At 42.1% G+C, this 17,698-nt stretch overlaps 1 protein-coding gene across 4 annotated transcripts in view; it reads right to left on the bottom strand.

Annotated features, from left to right (window-relative positions):
• Nucleotides 1-10,401: 10,401 nt before the first annotated feature.
• The window catches only part of CNST (consortin, connexin sorting protein), a 117,341-nt gene continuing 110,044 nt past the window's right edge, over nucleotides 10,402-17,698 (bottom strand). For all 4 annotated transcript variants that reach the window (XM_010387315.2, XM_010387316.2, XM_030935839.1 and 1 more), the window contains one exon: nucleotides 10,402-13,294. In XM_010387315.2, the coding sequence (XP_010385617.1) occupies nucleotides 13,089-13,294 (206 nt within the window). In that variant the 3' untranslated portion in view covers nucleotides 10,402-13,088. The remainder of the gene's footprint in view (nucleotides 13,295-17,698) is intronic.

Here is a 17,698-nt window from a genome sequence, read left to right as displayed (position 1 = left end):
GGAGTTCGAGACCAGCCTGACCAACATGGTGAAACCCCATCTCTACTAAAAATACAAAAATTAGCCAGGCATGGTGGTGTGCACCTGTAGTCCCAGCTACTCAGGAAGTTGAGGCAGGAGAATCGCTTGAACCCGGGAGACGGAGGTTGCAGTGAACCAAGATAGCACCACTGAACTCCAGCCTGGGCGACAGAGCAGGACTCTGTCTCAAAAAAAAAGACAAGAAAAGAAAAGAAAGAAACTGGCTGGGCACGGTGGCTCACGCCTGTAATGCCAGCACTTTGGGAGGCCGAGGCGGGTGGATCACGAGGTCAGGAGATCAAGACCATCCTGGCTAACACGGTGAAACCCCGTCTCTACTAAAAATACAAAAAAATTAGCCAGGCAAGGTGGCGGCGCCTGTAGTCCCAGCTACTCGGGAGGCTGAGGCAGGAGAATGGCGTGAACCCGGGAGGTGGAGCTTGCAGTGAGCCGAGATCGCGCCACCGCACTCCAGCCTGGGCGACAGAGCAAGACTCCGTCTCAAAAGAAAATAGGAAAAGAAAAGAAAAGAAAAGAAAGAAGGAAAGAAAGGAAGGAAGGAAAGAAGGAAGGAAGGAAGGAAGGAACTGTCATCTGGGCATGGTGGCTCATGCCTGTAATCCCAGCACTCTGGGAGGCTAAGGCGGGCGAATCATCTGAGGTCAGGAGTTCGAGACCAGCCTGACCAACATGGTGAAACCCTGTCTCTACTAAAAATACAAAAAATTAGCTGGGTGTCATGGTGGGTGCCTATAATCCCAGCTACTCGGGAGTCTGAGGCACAAGAATCGCTTGAACCCGGGAGGCAGAGGTTGCAGTGAGCTGAGATCATGCCACTCACTCCAGCCTGGCAACAGAGTGAGACTCCGCCACCCCCATGTCCCCACCCCAAAAAAGAAACTGCCCAACTGTTTTCCAAAGTGGGCAAATCATTTCATATTCCCACTAGTTGTCTATGATAATTTGATTGTTTCATATCTTCACCAACACTTGGTAGTGCCAGTCTGTGTGTGTGTTAAAATATAGGTAACATAAAATTTGCCATTTTAACCATTTTTAAGTGTACAACTCAGTGGCATTAAGTACATTCAACGTCATGCAACTCCCCATCACCACCATCTGTTTTCTAAAATTTTTTATCATCCCAAACAGAAACACTCTAGCGCGTGGTAATTCCCCATTTCCTTGTTCCTCTAGCCTCTGGTAACTTCTAATTTACATTTTGTTTCTTGGATTTTGCCTATTATAGATATTTCCTGTAAGTGAAATCATACAATATTTGTATCTGGCTTGTTTCAGTTAGCATAACATCGTTTCAAGATTCACTCATGCAGAGTAGCGTGTATCATGTCATCATTCTCATTGTGGTTTGGGTTTGTATTTTCCTAATGAGCAATGATGGCATCTTTTCATGTGTTATTGACCGTCTGTGCATCTTCTTGGAATAAACGTGTATTTAAGTTCTTTGCCCATTATTTGTTTGTCCTTTTGTTGAGTAAGCTCTTCACAACCCTTATTATTATGCAATTTGCAAATACTCCTTCCCATTCTTTGAGTTGTCTTTTCATTTCCTTGATAATGTTCTTTAATGCACAGTTAAAAAACCTTGATGACATGTAATTTACCTGTGTATTATTATTTATGCTTTTGATGTCATATCTAAGAATCCATTGCCAAATCCACATTTATGGAGATTTATTTTTTATTTTTTATTTTATTTTTATTTTTTATTTTATTTTATTTTATTTTTTTTTTGAGACGGAGTCTCGCTCTGTCGCCCGGACTGGAGTGCAGTGGCCGGATCTCAGCTCACTGCAAGCTCCGCCTCCCGGGTTCACGCCATTCTCCTGCCTCAGCCTCCCGAGTAGCTGGGACTACAGGCGCCCGCCACCTCGCCCGGCTAGTTTTTGTATTTTTAGTAGAGACGGGGTTTCACCGTGTTAGCCAGGATGGTCTCGATCTCCTGACCTCGTGATCCTCCCGTCTCGGCCTCCCAAAGTGCTGGGATTACAGGGTTGAGCCACCACGCCCGGCCGGGATTTATTTTTATGTTTTCTTCAGAGTTTTATGGATTTAGCCTGTATTTAGGTCATTGATCAGACTTGACATACTCTCAAAAAATAAAAAGCCAAAGATGTGTGGGTTTATTTCTGGAGTGTTAATTCTATTCCACTGGTCTATATGTCTATCCTTATAGCGGTACCACACTGATTTGGCTACTGCATCTCTGCAGAAAGTTTTGAGATTGAGAAGTGTGAGTCCTCCAACTTTTCCAAGGTGGTTTTGGCTATTCAGATCCTCTTGTAATGCCATATCAATCTGAAAACTGACTTTTCCATTCTTGCGCTGAAAGGCTGTTGAAATTTTGATAGGGATCACGTTGAACCTGTAATTTGGATGGTACTGACATCGTACCAATACTGTCCATCTGTGCATAAACATGGGTTAGCTTTCCATTGATTCAAGTCTCCTTTCATCAAAGTGAGGCAGGAGAGGCAGGTAGTCAAGGAAGTGGCCATGTTCTTTGGACACAGCAGCCCTGGTGACCACACAGTCAATACAATAAGCCTCAGCATTCACGCTGCAATTGAGCTCATTCAAACAAAGCTGTCTTCAGTGGGGCTTTCCCTTCTAGAGGGCAAGTGCGTTTTGATTTTACCTGTCCTCACACCGACGCTTTGCCCATTATAATAGTAAAACACACACTCCTGAGTGGAGATTGAGATGCTAACGAGACATGCGATGTACGAACAAGCATGTGCAGCTGCTGTGCACCCAGAAGACCGCCCAGAACATGCTTCCTAGCCACACCTCTTCCCATCTCCTTATGAATAATCAAGGAAGACTCCCATTAAGGAGTCTCCCTAGTGCCAGTCTTTGCTGTCTCGCCCTTAGGAGCAGCCCGCCCTGAATTTTCTCTCTCTCAGGGTGTACTGTCTATTCTGCACCTAACTTCCAAAACATTCTTTTTTATTTTTTGCAATACATTACACTGCACCTCTTTTGTTGTGTGTCTGTTTAAATTCTTTTAAACCAAGAAGACAAGAACCAAGTATGACATCAGTCGTCAACAAAAGTTTTGTAGTTTTGTTTTTGCTTTGAGACAGAGTTTTGCTCTTGTTGTCCAGGCTGGAGTGCAATGGCGCAATCTTGGCTCACTGCAACCACTGCCTCTCAGGTTCAAGCGATTCTCCTGCCTCAGCCTCCTGAGTAGCTGGGACTACAGGCGCCCGCCACCGCGCCCGGCTAATTTTTTGTATTTTTAGTAGAGATGGGGTTTCACCATGGTCTTGATCTCCTGACCTTGTGATCCGCCCGCCTCGGCCTCCCAAAGTGCTGGGATTACAGGCGTGAGCCACCGCGCCCGGCCTGTATTCTTTTTTTTTTAGTAGACATGGGGTTTCTCCACGTTGGCCAGGCTGGTCTTGAACTCCCAACCTCATGTGATCCGCTCACCTTGGCCTCCCAAAGTGCTGGGATTACACGTGTGAGCCACCACACTCGGCCTTGTAGTTTTTAATGTGCAAGTCTTTCACCTCCTTGGCTACATCTATTCTTAGGTATTTTATTATTTTAGATATGATGGTAATTGGAATTGACTTCTAAATATCCTTTTTGGATTGTTAATTGCTGATATATAGAAACAACTTTTTTTGTGTATTTATCTTGTACCCTGCAACTTTGCTGAATTCATTTACCAGCTAGAGTAGCTTTTCTTGTGAACTTTTGGGTCTTTCTATAGATAGGAACATGTCATCTGTGAATCGTGTTACTTCTTTCTCTCCAGTTTGGATGCCATCTTAGTCTGTTTTGTGCTGCTGTAACAGTATACCACAAACTGGGTGTTTCATAATGAACAGAAATTTATTGGCTCATAGTTTTGGAGTCTGGGAAGTCCACGACTTGGGGGCTGGCGTCTGGCTTCTTGCTGCTTCATCCCACGATGGAAAGGCAAAGAAAAGGTGAGCGAGAGCGAGTTCAATTTTGCAGACTCAAGACCTTTTATAATTGGCCTGAATTCATTCATGGAGTTGGGGCCCTTAAGACCTAAACACCTCCCAACACGACCGCACTGGAGATGAAATTTCTAACACAAGCTTTTTGGGGGACACATTAAAACGACAGCAGAGGCCTTTTATGTTTTTCTTGTTTAGTTTCTCTGGTTAGAACTTCCAGTACTATGTTGAATAGCAGTGGGAAGGTAAGCATCCTTGTCTTGTTCCTGATGTAAGGGTGAAGCTTTTAGTGTTTTTACCACTATGTTAGCTGCAGGTTTGTCATAAATGCCTTTTACTATGTGGGGAAGTTCTTCTATTCCTAGCTTACGGAGAGCTTTGCTTTTAACCATGAAAGAATGCTAAAGGCCTTTTCTGTATCTATTGAGATAATCGTGTTATTTCTTTCCTTTTTTCTTTCCTTTTCCTTTGAGACAGGGCCTTGCTGTTACACAGGCTGGAGCGTAGGGGTGTGATCATAGCTCACGGCAGTCTGGAACTCGCGAGCTCAAGTGATCCTGCCTCAACCCCCCAAAGTGCTGGAATTACAACTGTGAGCCATCGCACCCAGCCTCAAATTACAATGTTTTAAAAGCTGAAAAAATAAAACTCATAAATATCACAAAATCCAGAAAAATTACTTATTAGCATCAATACTGAGAGCTCAATGATACATTGTTTTAGCTGCATACTTTGATCACTGTTTCATAAGACAATGATTATACAATATCACTTTCTATTGGCATAATGAAAAGATAATTCCCCTAACGTGGTTGACTCAAATTATTTTTTATCATTGAAAATTTAGAAAAATTTCAGTGTCTCAACTAATTATTGGTGATTCAGTGTCTCTTTTTGTTTCTTTTGAGACAGGGTCTCTTTCTGTCACCCAGGCTGGAGGGCAGTGGCACAATCATAGCTCACTATAACCTTGTACTCCTGGGCTCCAGTGATCCTCCTGTCACAGCCTCCCAAAGTGCTTGGATTACAGGCATAATCCACCATACTTGGCCTGTGGCATTAATTCAGTCTTAAAATCAGGAAGTGTAAGTCCTCCAGTTTTGTTCTTTCTAACAATTTCATTGGCTTTCTTCTCAGTCACTTGCATCTCCATACAAATTTTACATTTTAAATTTTAATTTTTTTTTTGAGACAGAGTCTCGCTCTGTCACCCAGGCTGGAGTGCAGTGTCATGATCTCGGCTCACTGCAAGCTCCACCTCCCAGGTTCATGCCATTCTCCTGCCTCAGCCTCCCGAGTAGCTGGGACTACAGGTGCGTGCTGCCACCATGCCCCACTAAGTTTCTGTTTTTTTTAGTAGAGATGGGGTTTCACCATGTTAGCCAGGATGGTCTCGGTCTCCTGACCTCATGATCCGCCCGCCTTGGCCTCCCAAAGTGCTGGGATTACACGTGTGAGCCACCACACTCGGCCTTGTAGTTTTTAATGTGCAAGTCTTTCACCTCCTTGGCTACATCTATTCTTAGGTATTTTATTATTTTAGATATGATGGTAATTGGAATTGACTTCTAAATATCCTTTTTGGATTGTTAATTGCTGATATATAGAAACAACTTTTTTTGTGTATTTATCTTGTACCCTGCAACTTTGCTGAATTCATTTACCAGCTAGAGTAGCTTTTCTTGTGAACTTTTGGGTCTTTCTATAGATAGGAACATGTCATCTGTGAATCGTGTTACTTCTTTCTCTCCAGTTTGGATGCCATCTTAGTCTGTTTTGTGCTGCTGTAACAGTATACCACAAACTGGGTGTTTCATAATGAACAGAAATTTATTGGCTCATAGTTTTGGAGTCTGGGAAGTCCACGACTTGGGGGCTGGCGTCTGGCTTCTTGCTGCTTCATCCCACGATGGAAAGGCAAAGAAAAGGTGAGCGAGAGCGAGTTCAATTTTGCAGACTCAAGACCTTTTATAATTGGCCTGAATTCATTCATGGAGTTGGGGCCCTTAAGACCTAAACACCTCCCAACACGACCGCACTGGAGATGAAATTTCTAACACAAGCTTTTTGGGGGACACATTAAAACGACAGCAGAGGCCTTTTATGTTTTTCTTGTTTAGTTTCTCTGGTTAGAACTTCCAGTACTATGTTGAATAGCAGTGGGAAGGTAAGCATCCTTGTCTTGTTCCTGATGTAAGGGTGAAGCTTTTAGTGTTTTTACCACTATGTTAGCTGCAGGTTTGTCATAAATGCCTTTTACTATGTGGGGAAGTTCTTCTATTCCTAGCTTACGGAGAGCTTTGCTTTTAACCATGAAAGAATGCTAAAGGCCTTTTCTGTATCTATTGAGATAATCGTGTTATTTCTTTCCTTTTTTCTTTCCTTTTCCTTTGAGACAGGGCCTTGCTGTTACACAGGCTGGAGCGTAGGGGTGTGATCATAGCTCACGGCAGTCTGGAACTCGCGAGCTCAAGTGATCCTGCCTCAACCCCCCAAAGTGCTGGAATTACAACTGTGAGCCATCGCACCCAGCCTCAAATTACAATGTTTTAAAAGCTGAAAAAATAAAACTCATAAATATCACAAAATCCAGAAAAATTACTTATTAGCATCAATACTGAGAGTTCAATGATACATTGTTTTAGCTGCATACTTTGATCACTGTTTCATAAGACAATGATTATACAATATCACTTTCTATTGGCATAATGAAAAGATAATTCCCCTAACGTGGTTGACTCAAATTATTTTTTATCATTGAAAATTTAGAAAAATTTCAGTGTCTCAACTAATTATTGGTGATTCAGTGTCTCTTTTTGTTTCTTTTGAGACAGGGTCTCTTTCTGTCACCCAGGCTGGAGGGCAGTGGCACAATCATAGCTCACTATAACCTTGTACTCCTGGGCTCCAGTGATCCTCCTGTCACAGCCTCCCAAAGTGCTTGGATTACAGGCATAATCCACCATACTTGGCCTGTGGCATTAATTCAGTCTTAAAATCAGGAAGTGTAAGTCCTCCAGTTTTGTTCTTTCTAACAATTTCATTGGCTTTCTTCTCAGTCACTTGCATCTCCATACAAATTTTACATTTTAAATTTTAATTTTTTTTTTGAGACAGAGTCTCGCTCTGTCACCCAGGCTGGAGTGCAGTGTCATGATCTCGGCTCACTGCAAGCTCCACCTCCCAGGTTCATGCCATTCTCCTGCCTCAGCCTCCCGAGTAGCTGGGACTACAGGTGCGTGCTGCCACCATGCCCCACTAAGTTTCTGTTTTTTTTAGTAGAGATGGGGTTTCACCATGTTAGCCAGGATGGTCTCGGTCTCCTGACCTCATGATCCGCCTGCCTTGGCCTCCCAAAGTGCTGGGATTACAGGCGTGAGTTACCGCACCCAGCCACAAATTTAAAAATTTTTAACCTGTTAATTTATTTATCTCTGCGTTTCTTAGACAGGATCTTGCTATGTAGTATAGGCCAGTCTTGAACTCCTGGGCTCAAGGGATCCTCTTGCCTTAGCCTCCAGAGTAGCTGGGAACAGAACCTGTTAACTTCTTTAAAAAAGTACTAAAATTACATTTGGAATTGTGTTAGATCTATGGATCAATTTGGGGAGAACTAACATCTTAATAATATTCCGTCTTCCGATCCATGAACAGACTATATCTCTCAGTTATTTAGTTCTCCATTATTTCAGTAATATTTTATAGATTTCAGTGTACAGGTTTGCACATATTTTGTTAAATGTATAAGCATTCCAATTTATAAGCTATTGTAAGTGAAATAAATTTCATTTATTCATGAATTTGAAATTTCATTTTCCAATTATCCATTGCTAGTATTCACAAATGCTGTTTTTTGTATACTGACCTTGTATCCTGTGACCTTGCTCAACTCACTAGTTCTAGTAGCATTTGGTAGATTCCTTCGGATTCTCTTTATTTATAAACAAGTCAATTTGCAAAACTTTTTTTTTTTTTTTTTTTTTCCTAATTGGAATGACTTTTATTGCTTTTTCTTGCTATAGGACCTCCAGTACAAAGCTGAATATAAGTGCCCTTTCTGGCTGGGCGCAGTGGCTCACGCCTGTAATCCCAGCACTTTGGAAGGCCGAGGCAGGTAGATCACAAGGTGAGGACTTCGAGACCAGCTTGGTCAACACGGTGAAACCCCATCTCTACTAACAACACAAAAATTAGCCAGGCGTGGTGGCGGGTGCCTGTAGTCCCAGTTACTCGGGAGGCTGAGGCAGGAGAATTGCTTGAACCTGGGAGGCAGAGCTTGCAGTGAGCCGAGATCGCACCACTGCACTCCAGCCTGGGCGACAGACTGAGATTGAATCTCAAAAAAAAAAAAAAAAAAAAAAGTGCCCTTTCCTTGTTCCCGATCATGGGAAGAAAGGTGTTTGGTCTTTCTCCATTAAATATTTCGTATTAGCTGTGAGTTTTCTAAATGCACTTCATCAAGTGGAGGAAGTTCACACAGAGTTCCAGTTTGCTGAGTTTTTCATCATAGATGGTGTATGGATTTAATGTGCTTTTTGATATGATCATATGGTTTTTCTTTTAGGTGGTTAAAATGGTGAATGACATAGGGTGATTTTTGAATATTAAACCAACACCGTATTCCTGGGTTAAATCTCACTTGGCCATGACAGTGCGTTACCCTTTTTATATACCTTTAGACACGATGGACTGTTTTGGTAAGGACTTCTGTGTTTAAATTCACGAGTCACACTGGTGTTAGGTTTTTTTCTTACTGTCTTCATCTGATTTTGGTATCAGGGTAATTCTGGCCTCACAAAGTGAATTTGCAAATATTCTGTCTCTTTCTAAAGGAGTATTTTGTAGGATGGGTATAATTTCTTGCTTCAATGACGGACAGAATTTACTGGTGATGCCATCTGGGACTGGAGTTTTCTTTGTGAGACAGTTTTCAATTCAGGGAAATTCAGCTTTTCAATTTGGAGGAAGTCTCTTGCAGAGAAGCTTTCCACTGTTGGAAAACCTGCCAGCCATTCATGTCACATGTGCTAACGAGACATGAAAAGCAATCATTACTAGATAATAATTACTTGACCTTGGCTGTGAGAAAAGATCATCAAGATTCCTATCAAGTTGCGATGCAGGTGGCCTAGATCGAATTTTACTTGGATTTCTAATAGTGTGTGACACACTAGGGAAGCTCTGGTCCCCACCCCCATGAGTAGCATCTAATAGTGTGTGACACACTAGGGAAGCTCTGGTCCCCACCCCCGTGAGTGGCATGTTCCCAGGTTCATCATTTTTATTCCCTCTGCACAAATGTTTCCCTCAGCAGATGCTAATTCCTGAAGCTGGTACCATTTCTTGTACTGGAGCCCCAGCAGCCAGCTCAGTGCTAGGCACACTGCAGGCATTCAGATGTTTGCCAAGGTGAAGACAGTGATAAACAGTTGCTCACGGTTCTGCACTGACCTCAGGGCAACAGACAAAAAGGTGAGTTTGGGAGCAACTCTTCTTTCACCAGGGAGAAGAGAAGAGGTGCCTGTACGTTACCGTAGCTTTTCTCTCAGTAGCCTAAACCCAGGGAGATTTAAATAGTACAAAAATTCCTTAAGGAAAATTTTAACTAATTGTAGCTTGTATAGAGTTAGGACATGAGGCTCAATGAATGTTTATCTTTGGGGTTATTAAAACAGCAGATGGCACTAGAATTTGTGCCGTAAATCCTCAAATCACTCTTACTCTTTTTGAAGATAGAGGCAACATGGCAGCATAGAAACTAAAATGGATTTGGGAGTTTAAGATCTGGATTTGAGGAATGTATATTTACTAATCTCAGCATCAAATGAAAAAACTGTGAAAACACTACACACACCGCACAAAATTGTACACAACAGCAAGCCCGAAGAAACGGACAGTGATGCAGGTCATGTCAGTAGAAAGGGAAAAATGCAGCCTCTCTTTGGATTGGGAGTAAACGCCACAAGGCCACCTTCAGCAAAACAGGTGAATAGCTAAAGGATTTCCTTTCCCACCTTTCTCCATCCCTGCCACTCCTACCCCATACCCTCCCGGCACTCCAGCAAAACCCAATTCACAAAAGTCCTTCAAAATAAGGCCTCTGGGCCGGCACGGTGGCTCACGCCTGCAATCCCAGCACTTTGGGAGGCTGAGGTGGTCGGATCACCCGAGGTTGGGAGTCGAGACCAGCCTGGCCAACATGGTGAAACCCCCGTCTCTACTAAAAATACCAAAATTAGCTGGGTGTGGTGGCGGCGCATGTCTGTCATCCTGGCTACTTGGGAGGTGAGGCATGAGAATCGCTTGAACCTGCGAGGCGGACGTCGCAGCTGGCAGAGACTGCGTCACTGCACTCTGGCCTAGGCGACAGGGTGAAAAAACGAAACACAAAACAAACAAAAAATAAAATAAGGCCCCCTTCAAATCTTAAGTCCTCCAGAAGATTTTTATTTTTAAATCTAAAAGAATGAATTTTTGAACCATTTTCAGTTCCTGTCAGGCAGATGGGGGAGGTATTTTAAAGCAGAAGAGCCTGTACTAAAGGACCTGTCGGTCTTCCCAGAGTAGATGACCATCTACCCGCAGGGCCGGACCCACTTCTGAAATCATACTGTCACCTTAAAGCAGTTTTTTCTCAGCACCCAAGGGTTCCAATAAACTCTCTGAGACACGTTGTGGGTATAGATTTTAAATTACAAGCTTGATTTGATACCCTCAAATACAGTTCTTAAGGAAGATTAGTTACAAATAGTTGTCAGTACTTTCAAATGACAGAAAAAATTACATTTTAGTAAAACTGGATGAATGTTTCTTGTGCGAAATAACAACCCTTTCACCACCAGGTGGAGCTACTCCAGGTCATGCAATACTTGGACTATTACATTTGTAAAAAGTGCCCTAATTTTTCTAGTTGCGATTTCATGCCTATTTTAAGTCAAAACATCGCTATGCTCCTGAGCTCACGTCACCCTCCCTGGGAAGGGGTGAGGCCACCCATGGTTTCTCTGAGACACCCCTGGCTCCCTGACTGGAAGGTACTGTCTCAATGCGTTCCTCTTGGTGTGAAGGTCCCCAGGAGATCTCGGGTTTCGGAGGAAGTGGCTCTGGCTGCCTACGGGCAAATATTACACCAGAGGCCACAGAGGCCAGCGACCTAAGAGGTGAACAGGAGGGAAGTTTTAACTTATTTTGACATAAAATTGGCAAAAATAAGCATCACCAAATTTCTGTAACTAGAAATTGAGGATAAAACAGAAGAGGTTTGTCTATGATGAGGATGTCCGTCACAGTAGAACTTGTGAACAGCTTTTATGGAACCACTTAATATAGTACCGTCAACATTTTACATATTTTACATACAATTTGAATACAAAGTCTTAAAATTTATAATAGAACATTAAAATAATCTTCTAATAAAATCAGCCTTAAGTATAAGGAATCTAAATTTCATTATCTTGTACATTTCTAAATAAATAGCTTTGATCTATAACCCTTGAAAATATTACAGTTTATGGTGACATGATAGAGACAAGTCAAACAGTATTATAAGTGAAAATGAAACATCAATTTAAAATACAAGTGTAAAAACACGCTGAACTGAAATTACAGAAAATCAAAACACTAAGCACACAGTAATTCAATATCTAGCATTGGAATAACCAAATGCATGCGCAGTAACACTTTCAACTTACATAAAAAGCCCTTGAAGATTCACGTAATCTAAATAAACAAGCAGAAACACAAAGGGAGGTACTGTGCCAGCCAGTAACAACTAGAAAGTAAGTTCTCCCTTTTTCTTTCAAATGATCCTAACAGAAAACAGGAAATAATGATCACTTGCTAAAAAACTATAATTCATGTTTGGTTTGTTTTTTTTTTGTTTTTTTTTTCTTAAATGCTGCCTGATAAAGTCAAAGCAAGGCTTCCTAAATGTTAGGCCACTATACCTTAGATAAGGAAAGGCCGCCTAAAGCACAGATTTAAACAAAACCAGACATCTGTCTATGGAAGGTATGATTGAATTTTCGTGTAATGGCCCCACAATAGGATCTAAATCAAGCCCACAACAAGAACGTACATTCAAGCATCTGAACGCATGATCTGTTAGTACTGAATTCTATGTGGTGATTTCACTCACCAAAGTACTGGTTTATTTTACATACGACCAGGATTAAAACATCTACAGCAGGAACTGTATCTTACTTAAGTTTGCATTCTAGTTCTCAGAATCTCAGAACATAATAAGTGTAAGCGTTTGCTGAACTGAGTCCAGCATTCGTGATTTCAGGAAGCTTTGCATCCGTGACAGAACTGTTGACAGAGATTCAGGGGAGCTTTTCCTTTTGTCTCTAGGCCTGTGATGAATTTGTGGCTAATCAAGTTAATTGACACAGATCTGTCACAGTTTCTCGTTTCAGGGTCAAGAGGTCTCAAATTCATCTATTCCACAGTGAAGCCTTCTCCAAAGATCTGTGCCTGCACCTCATCAAGTGAAAAGAAGAAAGATCATCTTTGAGGTGCTGGGTATTTGCTTATGGTAACTGCCGGAAGCACATGCACCCGCGCACACACACGCGAACACACACCCAATCGTTTCGCAAGTGGAGAACAGAACAGAAATAATGCGCAAAGCCTAAGTTACACAGCTCCCAAGGTTAACTAAAAAACGACACTGAAACCATAAGGTAACTCCTTTTGATTACACACAAACTTATTGCGTGATGGCTGAAAGCAATTTCTATGAACCAACAAGTGTAAGCCAGAAGTGTTCTTTAACCATTAGCTTGAGAAGTAGCTAAAAAGAGTGTGGTTCCAAGACTACCCTGTTTGATTCTGCTCAGTGTAACTCACTGCATTAGGAGGCAGTGAGGATTGGGTATGTTCCTCAAAGATCACTCCTTCCATCCACAATGCTTAGATCGATATTTGCCTCACTGTGTGGGTTATTCTAACAGAGTTCCTCTGGATTGCCACTTGAAGTTGCTATTTCTGATGTCCTTGGTTCCTAACAGAGGGGAAGGGGGAATGTTACACAATTCCCGAAATAAAAACTGTTTAGAAAGTTTCACGTCTTTCATTCTCACTGCCAGCACGCCTGTCTCTGGAATGCTGCTAGGAGAGGTAGATCCAGTGCTTCAGTTCTGCCATTCCCTGCAGTAACTTAGTGTAATAGAAGTCCATGTTGTCTGCAAAGTCTGTACAAACAGGTGACTCCATGTCACCAAAAGTGCAGTATAATGCAGTTCCTCCAACACTAAGGAAAACCGTTGCTATGCACAGCAAGATCAGCAAAATACAGGAGCCACCTCCAACTTCATCTGCAAACATGAGAAAGAGTGAGGTTACATTATCACCAAAACGGGAATCTTAGCATCTGCTGTCTTTTCACTAATTAAGGTAACTGGACATTTCTACTGTTGGTCCTCTATGGATAGGAAGTATTGACAGAACACTCATGCTCCTAATGACTCCACAAAGACCTACCTGTTAATTACCAAGAAGATTCAGACTTGTGGAGCTTGTACATGCTGAAATTAAAACATGCTCATTTATACAATGGATAGACTCACTCCATGAGAAGAAGAAAAACAGCTGATGTGCTCATCGCAAGGATTAATTAAGTTTTGTTTGTTTTCTAGAGACAGGGTCTCACTTTGTCACCCTGGCTGAAGTGCAGCGGCAAAATCTTGGCTCACTGCAGCCTTGACACCTGGGCTCAAGTCGTCCTCCTGCTTCAGCCTCCTGCGCAGCTAGGACTACAGGCCTGTGCCACCACGCCTGGCTATTTTTTATTTTTTGGTAGAGATGGAGTCTAACTATGCTGCAGAGGGTGATCTTGAACTCCGGGCCTCAAGTAATCTTCGTGTCACGGCCTCTCCAAGTCCTAGGATTACAGGTGTGAGCCAGCATGCCCGCCCTAACAGCAGCATTTGACAGTACACATTACAGCCTTGCTGTTCGAATACCCTTGGAGTTCACACTATGGGACTACCTTAGAGCAAAGTCGACTTAACATTAAACAACAAAAATGTCTTTGGGTGGGATCTCTTTTGCATCTTTCTATATTGAAGAAAAAGATTATTCTTTGGTTGAAAAATATCTTCATTATTCATAATTAAAATTTTTTTTTTTAATTTCAAAGAGACCAAAAACTCTTCTGAAGTGCAGCATGATTAAGGTGTAGGGATGCCTTTCTGGAAGTAATTTGGCAGTATCTATTAAAATTTAAAATTAATTTATTCTCCAGACTGGACAATTTTGAGAGTAAAAGACAGCGTTAAGGCCGGGCGCGGTGGCTCACGCCTGTCATCCCAGCACTTTGGGAGGCCGAGGTGGGTGGATCACGAGGTCAGGAGATCAAGACCATCCCGGCTAACACGGTAAAACCCTGTCTCTACTAAAAATATAAAAAATTAGCTGCACATGGTGGCGGGTGCCTGTAGTCCCAGCTACTCGGGAGGCTGAGGCCGGAGAATGGCGTGAACCCAGGAGGTGGAGCTTGCAGTGAGCCGAGATCATGCCACTGCACTTCAGCCTGGGCGACAGAGCGAGACTCCGTCTCAAAAAATAAAAATAAAAAAAGACAGTGTTAACTGCATGCAATTCCGGGACAACAGATGTAAACCAGGACAGCCTCAGGCCACCTGGCACACAGAGTTTCAACATATCCCAGCAAATCCACCTTTAAGAATCTGGCTACAGATGTGCACAACAAATATCATATATACAAGCTTGTTTGCTGCCGCAGGGTTTGTTATAACAAAAGGTTGGGAGTAACTTAGTTGTTCTGGTTACAATGGAACAGTCAAACCATTATGAGACATTTATATAATGAAACAGGATGTAAGTATTTAATAGGATGAAGTAAATTTAATATATTCTTTCATTGAAGGATGTCTAAGATTCATGATTTAATTTTTACTTTATTAAACTGTGATTTTTTCATAATTACCATATATTTTTACAAGAAACAAATTTTATAAAACCTAATGCATACCAAATAGACTTTATTTAGAACATTGTACAGTAATATATGAATATATTCTCCCTGTAAAAATGCAAACCCAAAAGCATCTTAGAGTCTAAGGGACTATCCATTTCTCTCCTGCCCAATCACATTCCCTTCCCATCCCAGAGGTAAACGCTGTTAAATTTGGTGTGTGTCCTTTCAGATCAAATATGGAGATTTCAGCACTTATATGAAAACAGGATTAAACAATCGTTGGCTCTGAAATTTACATTTTAAAACAGCTTTTTTTTTTTTTTTGAGACAAAGTCTTGCTCTTGTTGCCTAGGCTGGAGTGCAATGGTGTGATCTTGGCTCACTGCAACCTGTACCTCCTGGGTTCAAGCAATTCTCCTGCCTCAGCCTCCTGAGTAGCTGAGATTACAGTCACCTGTTATCATGCCCAGCTAATTTTTGTATTGGCGCAGAGATGGGGTTTCACCATATTGGCCAGGCTGGTCTTGAACTCCTGAACTCACGTGATCTGCCCGGCTTGGCTTCCCAAAGTGCTGGGATTACAGGCGTGAGCCACCATGCCCAGTCTAAAATAGTTTATACTATTTTATAATAGTATATAAAATAGTTTATACCTATGTATGAAAATTTGTCTTTTATATAAATGAAGAAATAGGATCATACTAATCATGCTGTATTTGTTGTTTTTGGACAGTTCAGTCTTTTCGCCTCCTTTTCTTTTTTTTTTCAAAGATAGGGTTGTGCTCTGTCACCAGGCCACACTCACTGCAGCCTCAACCTCCCAGGCTCAAGCAATCCTCCCATCTCAGCCTCCCAAGTAGCTGGGACCACAGGTGCATACACCACTACACCCTGCTAATTTCTGTATTTTTTGTAGAGATGGGGTCTTGCCATGTTGCCCAGGCTGGTCTCCAACTCCTGGCCTCAAGTGATCCAGGAGGAAGACCTGGGAAGAGGCTCCCCCAAGTGCTGGGATTATAGGTGTGAGCCGCTGCACCCAGCCTTACCTGCTTTTCTTAACATGATTCCTTCCCTCACCTTATCTATCTTAACAACCTAAAGTATTTTTCTTCATTATCATACATTCAAATCCAAGCATTTAAATGTAGCTTAAATATGTAAAAACACATATGCTGTGTGTTTTATTTGTATGTCCTAGAACCGTTGGAGCTCCACGGTCCGACGTGAGTCACGGGTGGCTGTTGGGCACTTAACATGCAGCTGTTCCAAACTGAGTGGCGATAAACACAGACTTTGAATACTTAGTGTGAAAAAAAGGATGTAAAATATCTCACTAGTAATTTTTTCATATAGATCACATTTTGACATGATATTTTTGATGTACTGGGTTAAATAAAATACATTCTTAAAACTCTGGCCAGGCGCGGTGACTCACACCTGTAATCCCAGCACTTTGGGAGGCCGAGGGAGGCAGATCACCTGAGGTCAGGAGTTCCAGACCAGCCTGGCCAACATGGTGGAACCCCCGCCGCCGTCTCTACTAAAAGTACAAAAATTAGCTGGGTGTGGTGGCGCATGCCTGTAATCCCAGCTACTTGGGAGGCTAAGGCACAAGAATCGCTTGAACCTGAGAGGCAGAGGTTGCAGTGAGCTGAGATCACGCCACTCACTCCAGCGTGGCAAGAGAGTGAGACTCCGCCACCCCCAACCCCCCACCCCGCAGAAAAGAAACTGCCCAACTGTTTTCCAAAGTGGGCGAATCATTTCATATTCCCACTAGCTGTCTATGAAAATTTGATTGTTTCATATCCTTACCAACACTTGGTAGTGTCAGTCTGTGTGTGTTAAAATATAGGTAACATAAAATTTGCCATTTTAACCCGGGAGGCAGAGGTTGCAGCGAGATCGCACCACTGCACTCCAGCCTGGGTGACGGAGCGAGACTGCATCTCAAAAAAAAAAAAAAAAGAAATCAAACGAAAAATAAAATTCATCTAACCTGTTTCTTTTCACTTTGACATGGCTACTACAAAATTTAAAATCATATATGTGCCTCACATTATATTTCCAGTGGATAGCATTGGTTTAGAGGAGGAAGAATCGGCCCTTTTAGGAAGATTTTGGCAGAAGGTGAGGTTTATGGAAACACCGTGTAAGTCATAGAGCTTAGGAACCAACCAACACAATCAACATTTACGTTTCGTTTTCTAATTCTCAAAATGAATTTATACACATTATCTGACACGCTTTTCAATAGGGACAGACAGGCAGATGTTACTCTCCTTATTTTAAAGATGATGGAACTGAGTCTCCTCCAAGTAAGTGACTCAGTTTAAGATGAGGTGGCTACAAAGTGAAATGCAGACTGTGAGTTCCAAATCTGGGTTCCTCCTATTAAGCAATGATTTGGTCAAATCAGTACAAACGGAAGTGAGCACCTTATCTGGAGAAGACTGTGAGAGTTATAAGCAGGGTGCAGAAGGAAAATCAGGGGTTAGGACATTATTTCTAAGGCCCCCTAAGCAGCTTTATAATTGTAAAAATGCAGAAACCTCTTCTGTTAGCACTCACGTTACACTGTTATTTTAACAATGCAGTTGTTTTATAAATATGAGAAGCCTACTGACAGGTTCTGGGCTACCTTTCCATTTACTCTTATTTACTTACATCTTAGATAAATACATCTGCAACCACAAAAGGCAGCACTGTTTGCTACAAAACTCACCACCTCATGTTAGACCAAGTCAGGGCCTGAAGTATAACAGGCCCAGGAGGAAAA

The sequence above is a fragment of the Rhinopithecus roxellana genome, chromosome 8 (assembly GCF_007565055.1).
Source record: "Rhinopithecus roxellana isolate Shanxi Qingling chromosome 8, ASM756505v1, whole genome shotgun sequence".
Classification (NCBI taxonomy): domain Eukaryota; kingdom Metazoa; phylum Chordata; class Mammalia; order Primates; family Cercopithecidae; genus Rhinopithecus; species Rhinopithecus roxellana.
This window is presented reverse-complemented; position numbering and strand designations above follow the sequence as displayed.